This window comes from Ictidomys tridecemlineatus, chromosome 8 (assembly GCF_052094955.1).
Source record: "Ictidomys tridecemlineatus isolate mIctTri1 chromosome 8, mIctTri1.hap1, whole genome shotgun sequence".
In the NCBI taxonomy this organism is placed as follows: Eukaryota; Metazoa; Chordata; class Mammalia; order Rodentia; family Sciuridae; genus Ictidomys; species Ictidomys tridecemlineatus.
The window spans coordinates 18,877,178-18,897,278 of record NC_135484.1 but is presented as its reverse complement, the minus strand read 5'-3'; the positions used below and the strand labels follow the sequence as shown (position 1 = coordinate 18,897,278).

The 20,101-nt window shown below is 35.2% G+C and overlaps 1 protein-coding gene across 1 annotated transcript in view; it reads left to right on the top strand.

Moving 5' to 3' along the window:
- The window catches only part of Adgb (androglobin), a 172,141-nt gene extending 152,998 nt beyond the window's left edge, over positions 1 to 19,143 (top strand). The window contains exons 34-36 of the mRNA XM_078018948.1: positions 8,412 to 8,505; positions 9,192 to 9,375; positions 18,463 to 19,143. Of these exons, the coding sequence (XP_077875074.1) occupies positions 8,412 to 8,505; positions 9,192 to 9,375; positions 18,463 to 18,645 (461 nt within the window). The 3' untranslated portion in view covers positions 18,646 to 19,143. The remainder of the gene's footprint in view (positions 1 to 8,411; positions 8,506 to 9,191; positions 9,376 to 18,462) is intronic.
- Positions 19,144 to 20,101: the final 958 nt, after the last annotated feature.

Below are 20,101 nucleotides of genomic sequence, written 5' to 3'. Positions count from 1 at the left end.
GGGACTATTTTGAGATTTATATTCTAATAAATTGGAAAAACTTAGAGAAAATGGATAAATTTCTAGACATACATGGCCTGCCAAAATTTAATCAATAGGACATAGAAAACTTTATCAGACTAATAAGTAGCAATGAAATATAAGTAGTTATAGAAAGCCTTCCAACAACAATAACAACAACAAAAATAAAAGCTCAGGATCAGATGGATTCACAGCTGATTTCTGTCAGATCTTTAACGAAGAACTAATGCCAATTCTCCTTAATTTATTCTCTGAAATGGAGAGGGATGGAACACTTCCAAATGCATTCTATTAAGCCAGTATTATACTCACATCAAAACTAGATAAGGACACATCAAGGAAAGAAAACTCCAGACCAATATCCCAGATGAACTTATAGGCAAAATTCCTAAATGAAATATTAGCAAATGGTATTGTAGAAAAAATATAGTACAGAAAATCCAGGCTTATAACAAAAGGTGCAGGGGAAACTTGTCATCCACATGTAGAAGAGTGATAGCAAATAATAGTCAACAACATATCAAGATTACACATCGAGGCCAAGTTGGCCTTATCTCAGGATGCAAGGATGGTTTGACAAATACACAAATCAATAATTGTAATTCATCATATAAATAGAATTAAGGACAAAAATCATTTAGTCATCTCAATGACACAGAGAAAGCTTTTTAAAAAATTCAGCACCCACTAATGATAAAAACACTGAAGAAACTAGTAATAAAGGGAACCTACCTCAACATCATAAAGGTTATACACAACCAACCCCAAATCAACATCATAGTAAATGGGGAAAACCTGAAAATATTTCCTTTAAAATCTGGAACAAGACAAGAATACCCACTTTCAAAACTCTTGTTCAATAGTACTAGAAACTTTAGCTAGATCAATTAGGCAAGAGAAGGAAATGAAAGGGAATAAAAATAGGAAAGGTAGAAGTCAAATTATCTTTGTTTGGAGATGATGTGATCCTAAACTTAGAGGATCCAAAAAGTTCCATCAAGACTGCTAGAGTTAATAAATTCAGCAAAGGAGCAGGCTACAAAATTGACATACAAAAATCAACAGGGTTCCTCTACATTCATAATGAATCTGCTGAGAATAAAAATCAGGAAAACAATTCCATTCACAAAAAAATTCTAGGAATAGACCTAACCAAGGAGGCGAAAGACTTCCACAATAAAAACTACAGAACACTGAAGAAAGAAATTGAGGAAGACACAGGAAGATGGAATGGACTCCCATACTCATGGATATGCAGAATTAATATTGTTAAAATATCCATGACATCAAAAGCAATATACAGATTCAATGTAATCCCCATTGAATTACCAAAGACATTCTTTACAGAACAAGAAAAAAAAGTCCTAAAATTTATTTGGAAGAAAGACCTAGAACATCCAAAGTAATTCTAAGCCAAAAAAGTAATGCTGGAAGCATCACAATACTTGTCTTCAAATTATATCACAGAGTTGTAATTTTAAAAAAGTCATGGTTCTGATATAAAAACAGACACATAGACCAATGGTAGAGAATAGAAGACACAGAGACAAACCCACAGAGATAGTCATCTGATCCTTGACAAAGGTGCCAAAAAATATAGTAGAGGAAAAGCCAGGATTTATAACAAAAGGTGCAGGCAAAACTTGTCATCCATATGTAGCAGAGTGAGACTAGATTCTTATTTCTCAACCTGAACCAAAGTCAACTCAAAATGAATCAAAGACTTACGAATTAGACCACAAACTATACAACTAATAAAAGAAACAGGGTCAACATTCCAACATATAGGTGCAGGCAATATCTTTCTCAATAGAACCCCTATAGCTCAGAAAATAATGCCAATAATCAATAAGTTGAATAGCATATTAAGAAGATGCAACAAAGGAAATAAGAATGTGAAGAGAGAACCTACAGAACAGGAGAAAACCTTTGCTTGCTACTCTACTGATAGAGGATTAATCTTCAGAACATACATAGAACTCAAAAAAGTTAATACAAGAAAGCCCAATTAATAATGGGAAAATGAACTAAATAGACACTTCTCAAAAGGAGAATTATAAGTGGCCAACAAATATATGAAAAAAAATGTTCACTGTCATTAAAAATTAGGGAAAGAAATTTTTTTTTAAAAAAAATACACTGAAATTTCATCCCACTCCAATGGCAGCCATCAAGAATACAAATTATAAAAATAAGTGTTACAAAGGATGTGAAGAAAAAGGAACACTTCTACACTGTTGGTGGGACTATAAATTAATGCAACTGCTATGGAAATCAGCATGTCTGTCCCTCAGAAGAGTAGGAATAGAAACACCATATGACCCAGCTGTAGCACTCCTCAGTATTTATCCTAAAGAATTAAAGCCATCATACCAACATTTATAGCAGCACAACTCACCATACCCAAACTATGAATCAGCAAAGGTATCTGACAATGGATGAATAGATAAAAAAATGTGCTATATACACTCAGCCATAAAGAAAAATAAAATTATGTCATTTGAAGGAAAATAGATGAAACTCGTGAACATTACTTTAGGCAACATAAGATATTCAGGAGTTGTACATTTTCTCTCATATTTGGAAGCTAAAAAGGAAAGAGGAAAATAAAGGTGGGTGAGTGGTCTCGTGAAAATTGAAGAGAGTCTAATACAGTAGCAAAAAGGGACTCTGGGTAGGGAGAAAAGGAAGTAGGGAGAGAAGGAGCAAACAAAATAGCATTGAAAGTCCTAGCCAAAGCAAACAATATATGAAGAAAAAACAATGCACGATATCCAAATTGGAAAAAAAAAAGTCAAATTGTCACCTTTGCTCCTGACAAAACTATATATAGAAAATCTGAAAGATTTCACCAGAAAATAACTATTAGAACAAATAAATTAACCAAAATTTCAGAATACAAAATCAATATAGAAAAATGAATGCTAAGAGTGAATTATAGAAAATAAAAACCAAGAAATCAATTCCATTTATAATAGCTACAAAATAAAATAAAGTACCAAAGAATAAATTGAACCACAGGTAAAAGGTGCCTACCCTGGGGAGTATTAAATATTGATAAAATAAATTGAAGGAAGACCTACCAAATGGAAAGACATCCCATATCCAAGGACTAAGGTAATGTTAAAATGTCTATTCTACACAAAGATATCTACAGATTCAATACAATCTCTATCAAAATAACAATGGTGTTCTTCACAGAACTAGATAAAACAATCCTAAAATTTGTTTGGAATTATAACAAACAATCTTGATCAAAAAGAAAAAAGGAGACATTAGGCTTACTGATTTCAAAATAAGGTATAATGCTGCAATAATCAAAACAGCATAGTATTGGCATAAAAGCAGGCACATAGACCAATGGACCAGAATAGAGAGACTAGAAGTAAACCCAAACATCTACAGCCAAATACATTTCAAAAATTGCTAAGATCACACATTGGAGAAAGGCTATACTTTTTTCAATAAATGGTGCTGAGAAAATTTGGTATTCACATGCAGAAGAATCAAACTATATTTCTGTATCTGACAAGTCATGAAAATCAACTTAAAATTAAAGACTTACACATAAAGCCTGAAACTCATGAATCTTCTAGAAGAAAACATAAGGAAAGTACTTTAAAATATTGAAATTGGTAAGGATATTTTAGAGAAGACTTCAGAAGCACACAAAAAGGCAAAAATATACAAATGTCATTATATTAAGTTTTATTACAACAAAAAATGAAAATACATAAAAATACATAAAGTGAATCGATAAAGGATAAAGGTCCTCTTCACACGAAAAGGAAATAATTCTTAAAGTAAAGAGATTATCTGAAACCAAACATCTGAAAAGGAATTAATATCCAGAACATATAAGGAACTCAGAATCTAAATAGCAAATAAAAAAAGAACAATAACAAACACCAAACAATCCAACTAGAAAATGAGCAGTAGAACTAAACAGACATTTCTTAAAAAATGATATACAAATGGCCCACAAGTATGTGAAAAAATGCTCAGCATCACTAATGATCAGGAAAATGCAAATTAAAGCTGCATTGAAATATCACCTTGCTTCCATAGAAGCGTTTTCTTTCAAAAAGTAAAATGATAAAGAGTTTGTGAGGAGATGGAAAAAGGGAACACTTGTACTCTGTTAGTAAAAATGTAAATTAATACAGCCATTATGGAAAACATTATGGAGGTCCTCAAAATATATATATATATATATATATATATATATATATATAAAATCACCATGTGATTCAGCAATCCTATTAATGTACATATAGTCAAAGGAAATACAATTGGAATGTCAGAGAGACATATGCACTCCATGTTTATTACAACACTCTTTATAATATCCAAGAAATGGAAATAATTTAAATGTCTAACAACTGATGGATAGATAAAGGAAATCTGGTACAGAATGCTGTTCAGCCATAAAAATGAATGAACTACTATCATTTGCAACAACATGGATAGAATTCAAAATTATGTAAAGTGAAATAAGCTGGTAATAGAAAAACAAATATTGCATGATCTCACTCATATAAGGAATATTAAAAAGCTGATCTCATGGAAGTTGAAAGTAGAATGGTACTTAACAGAGGCTAAGGAGAATGGGGGTAGGAAGAATGAGTACCAAGTTATAGGTAGGCATTTTGATTTGTTTAGCACAGTAGGGTGAGCAGAGATAACAATAAGGAACTGTAATATCCAAAAAGAAGAAACTATATTGAAAGCTTTGTCATAAGAATTACAAATATTTGAGGAAATAGACATGTTTTACCCTATTTAAACATTGTACAATATATACATATATAAAAATATCACATGGTACCCCATTAATATGTCCTAGCCACTCCAATAAAAAAAAGGAAATAAAAAACAGGCTGTCCAAAAGAAATAAAAGTATCTTTATTCACAAACGATATGATTTTGTAGAAAATTGGTAAGAGTTGACAAAAATCTACAATAGAAGCAGCAACAACAAACCTCAGGGAATTAATAAGTGGTTATAGCAAGATTTCAATATGCTTTGCTAATACATAAATATCAGTAACTCACCTACATATCAGCAATGAGTAGGTAAATCTTGAAATTAAAAACACAATACCATTTACATTAGTACCCTCAACAATGATAATCTAACAGGGTATGTACAAATATACGTATGAATAAAATTGCAGAACTCTGATGAAAGAAATCAAAGAACAAAATAAATGGAGTGATATTCTGTACTTATGCATAAAATGACTCAATATTATCAAGATGTCAATTCTGACTGAATGGAATTATAAATTCAATGTAATCCCAATCAAAATCCCAGCAAGTTATTTTGTGGATATCAACAAATTGATTCTGATGTTTACTTGGATAGGCAAAAGATTCAAAAAGGCAATTGCTACATGGAAGAAGGAGAAAGTTGGAGAATTGACACTTCTCAACTTCAACTTTTACTATGAAGATACAATAATGGAGACAGAGTGATACTGGCAACGGAACAGAGAAATAGATGTATGTAACAGAATAAAGAGGCCCAAGTGAATATCACTGCTGTGGTGTGAATACCCTCTCTAAAACTCTTGTTGAAATTTGATTATCATTTTAACAGTGTTAAAAGGTGGGCCTTTGACAGTAATTAGGCCATGAGAGTGCCATCCTCATCAATGGATTAATGTCATTATTATTGTGGAAATGGGTCAGTTATTATGTGAGCAGCAGATTCTTGGTGGAAAAGTATGAATTTGACTCAATCTCCTCTCTCTGTCTCACAGGTCCCTCCTTGCCCTTCCACCATGTTATGATGCAGCACAAAGGTCCTAGCCAGATGCTGGAGCCATGCTCTTGGGCTTCCCAGACTCTAGAACTGTGAGCCAAATGAACTAAATTTTTTTAAATTACACATTCATTTGGATTCTGTTATAGCAGCGGAAAATGAATTAAGATGACGGTCAGCTGATCTTTGACAAAAGAACAAAGGCAATGGTGAAAAGAGAGTCTTTTCAGTAAATGGTGCTGGAACAACTCCATATCCATTTGCCAAAGAATGAGTCCTAGAAAAAGATTTTATAATCCTTCACAGAAATTAACACAACATGGATCACAGATCTAAACGTAAAACGTAAAACTCCTAGGAGATAACATAGAAGAAAATCTAAATGGCCTGGTGTTTGGTGATAACAGAGGCACAATTTATGAAAAAATTGATAAGGTGAACTTCTTAAAATTAAAAACTTCAGCTCTACAAGAAACTCTATGGAGAGAATTCAAAAATAAGTCACAGACTTAGAGAAAATATTTGCAAAAGATATATCTGATGAAAGACTACTTAATAAAATATACATAGAATCCTTAAAAATCAACAGTAACAAAACAAACAACAGGACTTCAACATGAGCCAAAGACCTTAACAGATGAGACACCTCACTAAAGAAGATGGCAAAAAAAAAAAAAAAAAAAAAAACCAGATGAAAAGATGCTCTACTTAGGTCATTATGTAAATGAAGGAAGTACTTCCACATACCTATTAGAATGACCAAAATCTAGAACACTAATAATGCCAAGTACTAGTGAGGATTTGGAGCAATAGGAACTCTCATTTATTGCTGGTAGGATAAAAAAAAAATGTCAAAACCACTTTGGAAGACAGTTTGTGGTGGTTTCTTACAAAACTAAACATTCTTACCATACCATACAGCAGTTGCATTCCTTGGTATCCACCCAAAGGAGCTGAAAATGTATTCACAAAAACAAAACAAAACAAAACAAAAACAAAAAAAAACCCTACATATGGTTGTTTACCCTGCAGCTTTATTCATAAGATCCACAATTTGGAAGCAACCAAGATGATCTCCATAGGGAGATTGATGAACTATGGTTCGTCAAGGAAATGGAGTCTTATTCAGCCACAAAAAGAAACGGTCTGTCTAACTAACTGAAAAAGAGATGGAGGAAACTTAGTGATATATTACTAAGCGAAAGAAGCCAATCTAAAAAGACTATAAACACTGTCCAATTGCAACTACATGGTCTTCTGCAAAACGCAAAACAATAAAAGGAGGGAAAATAAAAGCAGTGGGTGCCAGGGTTAGGGGTGTAGTGAAAGAACAGGTGGAGCATGGAGGATTTTGCAGGAAGAGAAACTACTTTGTATAAAACTGTGATGGTGAATACATGTCACAATACAATTATCCAAATCTATACAATATACAAAATCAGAAATGAATCCTAATGCAAACTATGAACTTTGGGAGATACTGTTCAATAAAAGCTACCAATATAGAGACAAAGGAAAATTCATGGTTGCCTGGAGCTAATGATGAAAGTTGAGGCTGAATGCAAAAGGGCACAAGAGATCTCATTAGAATCATGGAAATGTTTAAAAACTGCCTTTTGGTCATACAACTAGGTACTCAAAATGGATTGAATTATCTCCTTAAAATGGGTTAATGTTATTGTATGCAAATTTTGTTTTATAAAAACAAAAGTTTTTTTTATAAGATTTAATGGTCTGGAGAAGAGTAGTACCTACAGAATCTAAAGCCTTAAATCCATGGGTCTACTGTAGTAAAATTTTAGCTGCTGTTAATTTTCAGTATTTATCTTTTATGTATTATTTATGGTAAGTTTCTAGAAGGCTGGATAATGTCTTAAACATTTATATCTCAACTCCCATAGTGCTTGGTATAGTTTTCACACATTGCTTAAGCTCTTTAAAGTTTGGGTCATTCTGTAACTTAAAGTAAGGCTTATGGTCTCTTCTTTCATTTAAATGCAATTAGAATACATGTGTTACTCTTCTAATGGAGTACATTAATCTTCTTATCTCCTTTATTTCAATACTGGGGATAAATATAAAATATCATTATGCATATTTTTGATAAAACCATAATAAATGTCAAGTCAAATTGGTGTCTATTTTTTAACAGAAAATATTATTTTAATTAAATTGAGAGATAGCAATGATTTAGTTCTTTTTGAGTTATTGAAAACCTAGGTCTTGTCAGGTGCAGTGGCACATGCCTGTAAACTCAGCAGCTTGGGAGGCTTAGGCAAGAGGATCACAAGGTAGAGGCTTATCCTTAGCAACTTAGAAGGGCTCCAAGTGAGTTAGTGAGATCCTGCCTTAAAAATAAAAAATAAAAATAACCAATATGATTATACAACATGTACACTCAGAAAAATGAGAAATTATATCCCATCTATGTATGATATATCAAAGTGCATAAATGCATTCTACTGTCATGTATAACTAATTAAAACAAATTTAAAAATTAAAAAGGTCAAAAAATAAAAAAGGGCTAGGAATGTGGCTCAGTGGTTAAGAACCCCTGGGTTTAATTCCTCCTTCAAAAAACTCCCAAAAGACAAAAAAACAAACCTAGGTCTTATTTTTTAAGCAGGGCAACAGTCAAGATCCCCAACAATTTTGGAAATATCTCCAGAACTCATTCAAAAAGCACTAGAATATGTGGACTTAAGTCAATATGTACGGTAAGTTTTAATAAACATTATTAATGCAGACAACTTTGTTATAGAATTTTGGATACATTGCCAATGGACAGTTGTTAAGCAACTGAAATTTTGAAATTAAATGTTTTTAGTAATTTTTAAAAAATTTTTAGAACTATGTGGTTTTTCATATCAACTTTGGCAATCATTTTACGAATTCAATCACTAATGCATTTAAATGCTTTTTTGTAAAAACTTTAATTTGAGGCCAGATTAAGTCAAATTGAGCTACAGAAAATTCCCATCATACCTGCCACTATTATTCAATTACAGATTTGGTTTTCTTAAGAACCAGACAATCAGATTAATGGAGAGACAGTAACTCATGTATATTTGTAAATTTGGAAATATTAAAATTATTTAACTACATAAGCTCAAAAGAGGGAAAATCTACAAAATATTCATGTAGTTTTAAACAGTTCCACAATCACACATCAAATGATGTATCCAAATTTACTGACATTTTCCAAAATATTTTCCTGAAATATCAGTGCTTCAGTAAATGGAGCATTTAAAAATTAATAGTTTATTTTTTTCTATCCCTAATGTTTGATTTGATTCAGACCACCACATTCTTGACACAATTTTAACTTATTTTTGAGTTTAAAGTTAAGTGTCTTCTACAGTGCCCGAAAGACATGGATTTGTTTTGTTGATTTTACATCAAGGAAAACAAATGATGAGGCTGTGCTGCAAACAGAGGAGCTGAATCGGCTGCAAACAATGCAAAAGGCAGAAGAAATTCATCAGTTTCGGCAATACAGGAACAGAATGCTTAGTATTAGAGACGTAGATCAGGAAGAGCGGACTAAGTTAAAGGATGAAGTCCTGGACATGTACGGAGAAATGAGGGTGAGTTTCATGGGGAGCTGAATTCAGTATGTTAAAAGCAGAAGGGCGAAGTGAGCAGAGAGGTGGGGGAAACAGATAAGAGGTAAGTGGTCCTATGGTTATGTGGAGTGCTAGGGGTCATAAGCCTGTGCACGCATGGATCCCAGCTGACCTTCCTTTTGTAATATTCAAAAGCAATCAGAATCACATAATAACTGGGCTGGGGATGTAACTCAGTTTGTTGAATGCTTGTCTTGCATGCACAAAGCCCTGGGTTCAATCCCCAGCACCACACACACACACACACACACACACACACACACACACACAAAGAATCATACAATAACTGAATAGAAGGAATTCTGACCCCTTCTCACTGTGTCTGTCCCCATCACCCTAGTCCAAACCATCATTGCTATCCATTCAGAGTCTGCTACTGTCCCCTATCTGGTGGCCCTACTTCATCTTTGCCATCTCTAGGATGTGTTCTATGATCAGCAGTTGCTGATCCATTGTATATCATAATCAATTGATTATCTGATAATCTGTTACCTATGGTAACAAAACCCTCAACATGTCAGTGGTTTAACACAGGATTTGGTAAACACATTCCCTGTAAAGACCCAGACAGTAAACATTTTTTAATAAATCAAAGGTAATACTTAAACGAATGGGATCACCTATAAATAAAAGCAATTTTACATAGAAAAACAAATTTTATTCTGTTTGTTCTCCAGAACTTTAGTTTACCAACCCTGGCATAAAACAATAAAAGTGCACATCAGGTGTTACTATTGCTCCACAGAAATGACACGTTATTTCCATTCACATTTTATTAATTAAAGGAAGTCCCATTGTGGTACACAGCTTCAAAGAAGGAACCAATCCTAATGGTAGCTGGATTTTGAAATTCTAGTATCAAGAACTGTGAGACACTAAGTTTCTGTTGTTCAAGCTAAGTTTCTGTTGTTCAAGCTATTCACCTTGTGGTACTTTGTTATAGCAGCTGTAGAAAATCAGTACAGAGGTCAATACTACCTGCCGCAGTCTGGCTAGGCACAATTCAGGAGCCACTTGTCAAAAGAAACTAACTTTATTTTTAGAACCACACAGGCCAAACAAAACAGCTCCTGAGGAAAAAACCCTCAGAGCCCAACTGCCACCACCGGCTTCCCACAAGCCTCTCACACCAACACAAGCCTCACCACCTCCCAATATCCTCCTGCTCTTGAGGCCGATTGGCTGGGTCACGTGGGCAAAGCCAAAGAAGTCCCCCAATGAGCAGCTCCGTGGTCTGAACGGGCAGGGAAACAGCCCAATGAACATCACCGCAGAGGAGCCAATCAGCTAGATGTTGCTGGGGCTGCTGTGAGCCAATCATCAGCGGGCAGCTAGAAGTTTGCTGGCAGCTAGAAGTTTGCTGGGGCCCCTTTGGCTGTGGCTCTCAACATCTCCCCCTCTCTGTTTAAACAACAAGCATGTGGCTTAGGGACCGTGCCTGCCTTAGGTTGTCCAATACTACATATGGTCCTTACCTGTCTTCGGATGAGCTGACCTCAGGGCATCAGCCTCCTGTCTTAGGTTGGTACCACTGTAATTGGATCTTACCCGTCATTGACTACCAGTCCAGTATACAGCCACACCTGTGGAGAGGTCTTTGTCATGACAAGCAGAAGGGAGGAAGATACACCAAGCCAACTGACGGCTCTGGTTGGAAAAATTGTACCACCGATGACATCATCAGCAAAAATATCCCATCACTACCACAAGTCGCTGCACCAACAGATAGTTCACAATGCATACAAGTGAGTTCACAATGCATACAAGTGACACATAGTCTAGGCAAGTTCTGCAAGCAGTTCAGTGATGGCTATTGCAGAAACTGTAGATTAGTTTTATCTTTGTCTTCACTGGCACTGGGATGAAGATAGGAATTCTGGCAATAATGGCTAAAGAAAAAATTAGGTAACATTCCAGAAGGCACTAAAAGAAAACAATTTTCTTAACAATTTACATTGTCTTGAAGAGAATTATTAAATATAATGAAAAGGAAAGGTGAAAGTAAACAAACAGATCTGTTAATCTCCTTTTTTGTTTACATTATAAAACAATCCTTAACAGTTATTTACCCAATTTAAATTAAACCATTTAAATCACGTGAATAAAAAAAAATATTTGGATCCATTTTTTCATGAGCGCTCATCATATATGATATATGGACATACATACATTCAAACATATAACACAAAACAGAGGTGTGCACACATAATATAATACATACAACACATAACATAATAGTAAAGGCCTTATAACTTTTTACAGGTGAAATCTCCATTGCAATATTTAAAAACTGTATAGTCAAAAAATAGAACTAATCAGCAAAATATTAACCTAGGTCTGTATGAGCTCAAAAAACAAAATAGAACTTCATGATATGGGAAAGGGCAATAATAAAATAGTTATTGAAAAAAGCATCCTGGTTCTGTTGCAGATGTAAGAATAGCCAAACTGGAATTTTGGATATCAGCTGTTATGAATTTGAGCCAAATCATCTTCTTTTTGGTCTGTAGAAATCGCTTTAGTTAATCTCTCTGGAATCCAAATCGGCTGCTGTTCTCCCTGTGGAAACACACAAACAGGCCCCCGACTCCAGACAATCACTGGGTCAGGACCTTGGTTAATCTCTCTGGAATCCAAATCAGCTGCTGTTCTTCCTGTGGAAACACACAAACAGACCCCCGACTCCAGACAATTACTGGGTCAGGACCTTTCCATTGTCCTGTTAGAATATCTTTCCAAAGTACCTTGGGCTTATGTACATTTTTTGGACACATATGCCTTTCTGCAGCACTAAGTCCTGATGAATCCAAATTTTAAAAGTTTAGAGTAAAAAGGGTTATTTTAAGTTTATCTTTGGGGAATATATACCCCTTCCCAATTCCGTCTTTTTGCTTTAATAAGTACATTTTAATAGTTTGATGAGCTCTTTCAACTATGCCTTGTCCCTGTGGATTGTATGGGATTCCTGTTATATGAGTAATGCCAAATAATAAGCAAAATTGTTTAAAAGAGGTAGAAGTATAACCAGGGGCATTATCTGTTTTTAACTGTTTTGGAACGCCCACAGTGGCAAAATTTTGTAAGCAATGAGATATAACATCTTTAGTTTTTTTCTCCGGCATTAAGGGAGCCCATCAAAAATCCAGAAGTATCAACTGTAACATGCAAATATTTTAATTTTCCAAATTCTGGCAAGTGTGTGACATCCATCTGCCAAATATGGTTAGGTATCAATCCTCTAGGATTGACTTCAAGATTAACTTGTGGTAAAAAGGTCACACAATTTTGACATTGTTTTATTATTTGTCTAGCTTGTTCCTTAGTTATTTTAAAACGCTTTTGTAAAGTATTAGCATTGACATGGAACCTTTTATGAAAATTTACAGCTTCTTCTAGTGTAGAGAAAATATGTATGTCATGTGTAGTTTTATCTGCTAAATCATTGCCCATACTAAGGGCTCCAGGCAATCCTGTATGTGCCCTGATATGTCCTATAAAGAATGGATCTTTTCTATCCCAGATTAGACTTTTTGTATAGTGGAAAGCAAAGAGAAAACAGTAGAGGAAGGGGAAATCCTACCAGCATCTTCAAGGGATACTATAGCATTAACTATATACTGGCTATCAGAAAATAAATTAAATACAGAATCTTTAAACATCACAAAAGCTTGTAATACTGCATTAAGCTCTACCTTTTGAGCTGATTGTTTGGGTACTAAAAATGTAAAAGTTTGATCAGGTGTAACTATTGCTGCTGTACCATTATTTGACCCATCAGTGAATATATTTGGAGCATTCATGATAGGTGTTTTTCTTGTCATTTTTTGAAAAATTACAGGATGTGATGACCAAAAAGACAATAAAGGATTAGATGGTAAGTGGCTATCAAATGAAACATTAGATTATGCACATGATTATTGCCCAAGTATTTAACTCATTAGCTAACTCATCAATTTGATTCATAGTATATGGAGTAATAATTTTATTGGGAGAAATTTCAAACACTCCCTTTGCTGCTTTTATTCCTTTGAGTATTAATTGTCCTATAGCCTCAGGATACCTAGTAAGAATAGTGTTAGGAGAATAAGACAAATGTATCCATAATAATGGACCTTCTTGCCAAAATACTCCTGTAGGAATATTTTTTGTTGGTACTACAATAAATAATAAAGGCAAACTTATATCAATTCTATCCAAATGCATATTTTCCATATATGTTTCAATGATTTTTATTGCCTTTCTTGCTTCAGGTGTTAACATTTGGGGTAAATTTGGATCTGATGGACTTTTTAGGATATCAAATAAAGGTCCTAACTCTCCTGTTGGTATACCTAGATAAGGCCTTATCCAATTTATGTCTCCTAATAACTTTTGAAAGTCATTAAGTGATTTGAGTTGATCTACGCGTATTTGAATTTTTGGTAGATGGACCATGGTTGAGGATAATAGAACTCCTAAATAATTAATTGGAAAATTTAATTGAACTTTATCTATTGCTATCTCTAGATCATAATTTTTAATAAGTTTGTAAGTGTGGCATAACTTTCTAGCAATGTGTTTTTATCTTTGTGTGCTAATAATACATATTCCATATAGTGAAATATTTGTAGTTCAGGATTTTGATTTCTAAGTGGCTGGATTACTTTGTTAACATAAATTTGACTGTTAGCCATCCCTTGAGGGAGTACTTTCCATTCATATCTCTGATCAGGACCTTCATGATTTAGTGCATGGATAGTAAATGCAAAAGTGGACTATCCTCAGGATGAGTTGGAATTGAAAAAAACCAATCTTTAATATCTATAACTAAAACATACCAAGTTTTTGGCAAAGCAGACAATTGAGGAATCCCGGATTGAGCAGGTCCCATAATAACCATCTCATTATTAATGGCTCTTAAATCTTGCAATAATCTCCATTTACCAGATTTCTTTTTGATGACAAAAATGGGAGTATTATGGGGAGATACAGAAGGTTGTATATGTCCTTCCGCTAATTGTTGTTTGACCAGATTATGGGCTGCTTGTATCTTTTCTTTAGTCAGGGGCCATTGAGGAACCCATACTGGTCTTTCTGATTTCCATGTAATTTTTATTGTCTCAGTGGCCCTTTGTGAAAATCCAACCCATGTCTGTCTGTTCCTTGATCTATTTGTATTGGTGCTACTATACCTTTTTCTTGTTTTTCTAATTTTTTTCCTTTCCTAAAACCTTGTCTAGCCATAATAGTGGGTGCATTTTGATTGATGTAATTTGTTAATGTCAAGCCTAATTGATCTAGGACCCTCGTCCCCATAAATGTCCAGGAAGATGATCCAATACATATGGCTGTATAGTTCTTTCACATCCTTCAGGATCCTTCCAAACTAATACCATTGCGCTTCTATGGGGATTAGTCGCCACTCCTAGGCCTCGAAGCATTTGAGTGGCTTGTTGTAATGGCCAATGTTTTGGCCATTCTTGAAGAGAGATGATGCTAAGGTCTGCACCTGTATCCAGTAGCCCATTAAATTCATGTCCTTGAATATTTAGTTTTAGCATTGGGCGAGAATCTAAATTTAAAGAAAGCATAGCCCAATCTACACCTGTGGAGCCTAATCCCTTGGAACCTCTTTCTACAGCACGACTGGAAAATTTATCATGTAGGCTTGGTATTATTAGTAACTGTACTATTCTATCTCCTGGTGAAATTACTGATATACCCTTTGGAAAACTGGCTATAATTTTTATTTCACCTTCATAATCGGGATCAATTACCCCAGGACTTATGATAAGTCCTTTCAGAGTAGAAGAGCTGCATCCCAATAATAAGTCTACTGTTCCTTTGAGAAGAGGTCCTTTTACTCCTGTGGGAATGATTTGAACTCCCATCTCTGGAGTTAGTACTGATCTGGCGGAGGTGCAGATGTCCAATCCTGCGTTCCCTCTGGTTTGTCTGATGAGGGTTATGATGGACAATGTGTCCTGGGCACTACCCTGATGGGGTTGCTGGGTTCCTCCAGTGCTCAGTATATTTGTGGTTTGGGGCCCTGGAGCATTGGGGCCCCCTGTCCATTTTTTGGCAATAGAGCCCGATGCCTTTGTCCACGATATTGTGGATAACACCTTGTCCTTGTTCTTTTTTTGATAATGGAGTACCCTCTATGGTGGTTTGAGAACGGCATTCATTAGTCCAATATAATGGAGTACCCTCTATGGTGGTTTGAGAACAGCATTCATTAGTCCAATGTCTTCCTCTACGGCATCGTGGGCAAATACCCGGTATTCTACTCCTTTGATACCTAGTTTTGTTAAACCCTCCTCCTATGGGGCAATTCCTTTTAAAATGTCCTGTTTGTTGACAATTGTAGCATGTTCTTGGCCTGGCATATAAAGCTTGTTTTACTGCAGCTGCCACAATTTGCCCTTGTTCATTAATGTCTCTGGCATCTAAAGCCTGTTTTACTGCAGCTGCCATGACTTGCTCTTGTTCATTAATGTCTCTACATAATTTAATATATGTGTTTAAATCTTCATGTTTCCATGGTCTAATGATAACTCTGCACCAAGGATTCACTTGGTCATAAGCCAGTTGTTTTATTAATGGCATTGCTTGTTCTGTATTCCCAAAAATTCTGGTAGCTGTTTGAATAAGCCTATCTACAAATTCAGCGTAAGGTTCATTAGCTCCTTGTATTATCTTAGATAATTGACCTTGTAAACCTTCATGTCCTTGTAAAGTCTTCCATGCCTTAACTGCATCTACAGCAATTTGTAAATATACACCAGGATCATATGCAATTTGTTGCTGCTGATCCTCATAAGGTCCCTTTCCTAACAACATATCTAGATTTTTCTGAGGATAACCAGCTGCTGCATTTCGCCTAGCCGTCTCCTTGCAAAACTCCTCATTGGCAACCTTCTGTAACAGGTATTGTCCTCCATTTAGCATAGCTTTACACATATTAGCCCAATCTGCTGGCATCATGTTTAAGTTGGTAATGGATTCGACCAAGCTTACAGTGAAGGGTGCTTGAGGACCATAGGTTGTTACAGCCTCTTTTAGCTGCTTCACTGTTTTGAAATTTAAACCATGGTAAATTCGCTGCCCTCCTACCTCAAATACAGAGCATGTTAATACTTGAGATCCTGTCTCAGGATCCCAACTATCAACTGTGGGGGTTGGGGGGCCTCCCAGCATATGGAGGTGGCCTTGTTGTAAAAACTAAAGATGTTATATCTCATTGCTTACAAAATTTTGCCACTGTGGGCATTCCAAAACAGTTAAAAACAGATAATGTCCCTGGTTATACTTCTACCTCTTTTAAACAATTTTGCCCATCATTTGGCATTACTCATATAACAGGAATCCCATACAATCCACAGGGACAAGGCATAGTTTGTCTGGAGTTTGTCTAGTTGTCTGGAGTCGGGGGTCTTTTTGTGTGTTTCCACAGGAAGAACAGCAGCCGATTTGGATTCCAAGAGATTAACCAAGGCCCCCGACTCCAGACAATCACTGGGTCAGGACCTTGATTAATCTCTCTGGAATCCAAATCGGCTGCTGTTCTTACTGTACCCAGTACCTGGAAGAAAACTGGATGGTGTTGGCAAAGTATTTTTAAAATAGAGGTAGGCAAAACACAGACTTATGACCCCCTAGAGCTCCACATACCATAGCCCAGGTCCCTCTTATCTTTCTGCTCTTACCATACTGAATTTAGCTTCCCACGAACAACCCCTCTGGGCCTTTGAACTTAACTACTTCTCCCTAGAAGGACTTTTCCCCAGAGAGCCAAATGGTTTACGTCTTCATTTTATGATCTATCTTATCTATTACCTCTTAATTAAAGGGACCTCACTAGGTACCCTTTCAAAATTAGCATTCTCAAAATTTGCATATTAACTGGGACAACTTTGAATTCGGACCCCATTCATTAAAGTGTAAGGTGCAAATTAAACACCCTAGTTTTGAGTGGAGCCATTTTAAGAGAAACATGATAGTAACATATTTCTTATCAAACAGGAGAAAACATGCCAATTCTCAAGAGAATACTGACACAGATTAAATTCACTTTATACAAAACCTTACTATGTCTCCCCACCCCCATTTTTGCTCTCTCTGTATATCATATGTCAAAGCTATCATCTTGTCCTTGGGCATTGGCTTAGGGAATCCAATTTTATGATGGATGGTAGAGGCAGTACTTTCATCAGATGCTTTAGGAAGTCTGTTCTGACAAGCAATTGGTCCCCATATCTTGACAAAATTGTACCCGTTGCAGAAACATGGAAAATTTCTTGAACAATTCAGAATGAAGAAAAGAGCAGGAATCTCTAGAAGGTTCTCTTGAGGCTAGTATCAGATCATTAGTCATTATTCTTACAGCATGACCACTTCCTCACTAAGAGATCAAGGAGAAATCAGCAAAAGCAGCTCGTAAGACAGAAGAAAGGTGAAGTGTAATGTCCTGAAAGAAAAGGGCAATCAGTTCATCTGGGAGGACGGCGTGTGGTTAAATATGAACAAAAGCAAAAATAACCACTCCTGCATTTAGCCGCCTGTTGGTGATCAGTGACCTTGAGAAATGCAGTTTTGTAGAATGATGTGAGTAAAAGCCAACAAAGAAAACAAACTGTGGTATTATTTGGAAGTTCTTCAAATACAGCTCAGATATATGTTGTGAGAGCTAGAATACATGTGGGGAATTAGCCATCTACTGAGCACAGTCACTCTATGAGCAACACTGGGCTGGTTTATATAGATATTACCTGGACTCATTTAAAGCACATGGTTTCTTTACTAAAAATCCCTATATACTTTCTTTCTTTATCTTTCTCTTTATTTTTCTCCTACCACAGCTTTTATTTATTATTTTGTTAAAATCTTATATTGCTGTCTCATGTTTGTTTATTGATAAACCTTGAAACCATGATTTTCATCTTCAATAATTTTCCTCAACCTTCTGTTGGCATAAGGAAGGATAAAGGTGTTATACTCCTCTCCCCCACTTTGACAATGAACCTTTATAAGTGACACTGATTTGTTTGAGGCCTTGTTTTGGAACAGGACTCCTTAGATGAAGCCAGACAGAAGATCTTCACCATCCGGGAGGAGTACAGAAACAAGTTGCTGGAAGCTGAGCGCCTAAGATTGGAAGCTTTGGCTGCTCAGGAGGCAGCAATGCGGGCAGAGTCAGAGAAGAAGACCCCAGCTCCTGACGCAAAGAGGAAGAAAGGAAAGAAGAAGTAACCAGGAGGTGCCCAGAACCACCCTTTTTCTGTAGAGAAGAAATATTTCTAGTGTAATCTAGGACTTTGCCTGTTGATAAAGTATCAGGGTAATTGAAAATAGAAATTTCCCTATCTTGCAAATTGTTCCTAAGGTTAATGCATGGGTATTAAAGTTAGTATTTGAATTGTTAGAGCTTAAAATGTTCTGATTTAGTAAAGTTGCTAACAAATATGTAGATTACAATAAAAATTTCTCAGAAACTATTTGAAATTTTTAGACCTTAAAATGTTCTGATTCAGTAAATTGCTAACAAATTTGTAGATTGTAATAATATTCTATATATCTCATTCTGAAATGCCTACATTTCAAATTAGTAGTAAAACAAGATCAATCATAAATGAGTCAAGAGGACTATCTTTGAAAAATTCAACAATGAGAAAAAGAGCTATTGTCCTTAGAAGAAATTTTGTCTCCAACGTTAAGGATTTTAAAATATTAATAAATGTGTAATCAGAATTGTGCCTGTTTTCTTTTTGTTGTTGTTCATTTGTTTGTTGGGTTTTTTTAGTCAAATTTCAATAAATCTCCTTTATTGTGCAAAAACTAAAGTGGTTCAGCCCACCTGGAATGTTGGTTAGGATTAAAAGCCTAACAAAAGTATGGTGACCCTGCACAAAGAATGTGGTTGCAAACAATCTTTCACCTATCAGAATCACACTTGTGTAAGGCAGAGAACAAAACCTCATATACCAGCTTAAGAAAAATACAATAAGTGATTTAACTGAGGAACACAGTAGGAAATTGACTTTCTCAGCAAGCATCTTTCTAACTCACGCCAGTCTCAGATGAAAACTACCATAGTATTTTTTTAAAATATTTATGTTTTAGTTATAGGTGGACATAATATCTTCATTTTATTTTTATGTGGTGCTGAGGATCGAACCTAGTGCCTCATGCATGCTAGGTGAGCACTCCACCTCTTGAGCCACAACCCCAGCCCCACCATAGTATTTTTAAATTGGTTCTTTTTAGTTATACATGACAATAGAATTCATTTTGACATAATTGTGAAAGCATGGAATATAATTTGTTCTAATTCAGTCCCCAGTACTTTCCCTTTCCCTCTCCTCCTCCCTCCCATTCCCTTCCCTCTACTCTACTGATCTCTCTCTCTCTCTGTGTATGTATATATATGTATGTATATATCTCTCTGTGTATGTATATATTAAAAGATATATAAAATTATATATATATATATAAATAAAATTACAAATATATATATATACATATAGTTTTTAATTACTGTCTTGTGGATGTATGTGATGATAGTGAGATTCACTGTAGCATTTTCTTTTATGTACATAGGAAAGTCCAATAATATTCATTTCACTGTCTTTCCCTATCCCATTCCTCCTCCTTTTTCTTCATTCTCCTTTCTGTACTGCATTGATTTTTCTTCTATTCTCTTTTTTAT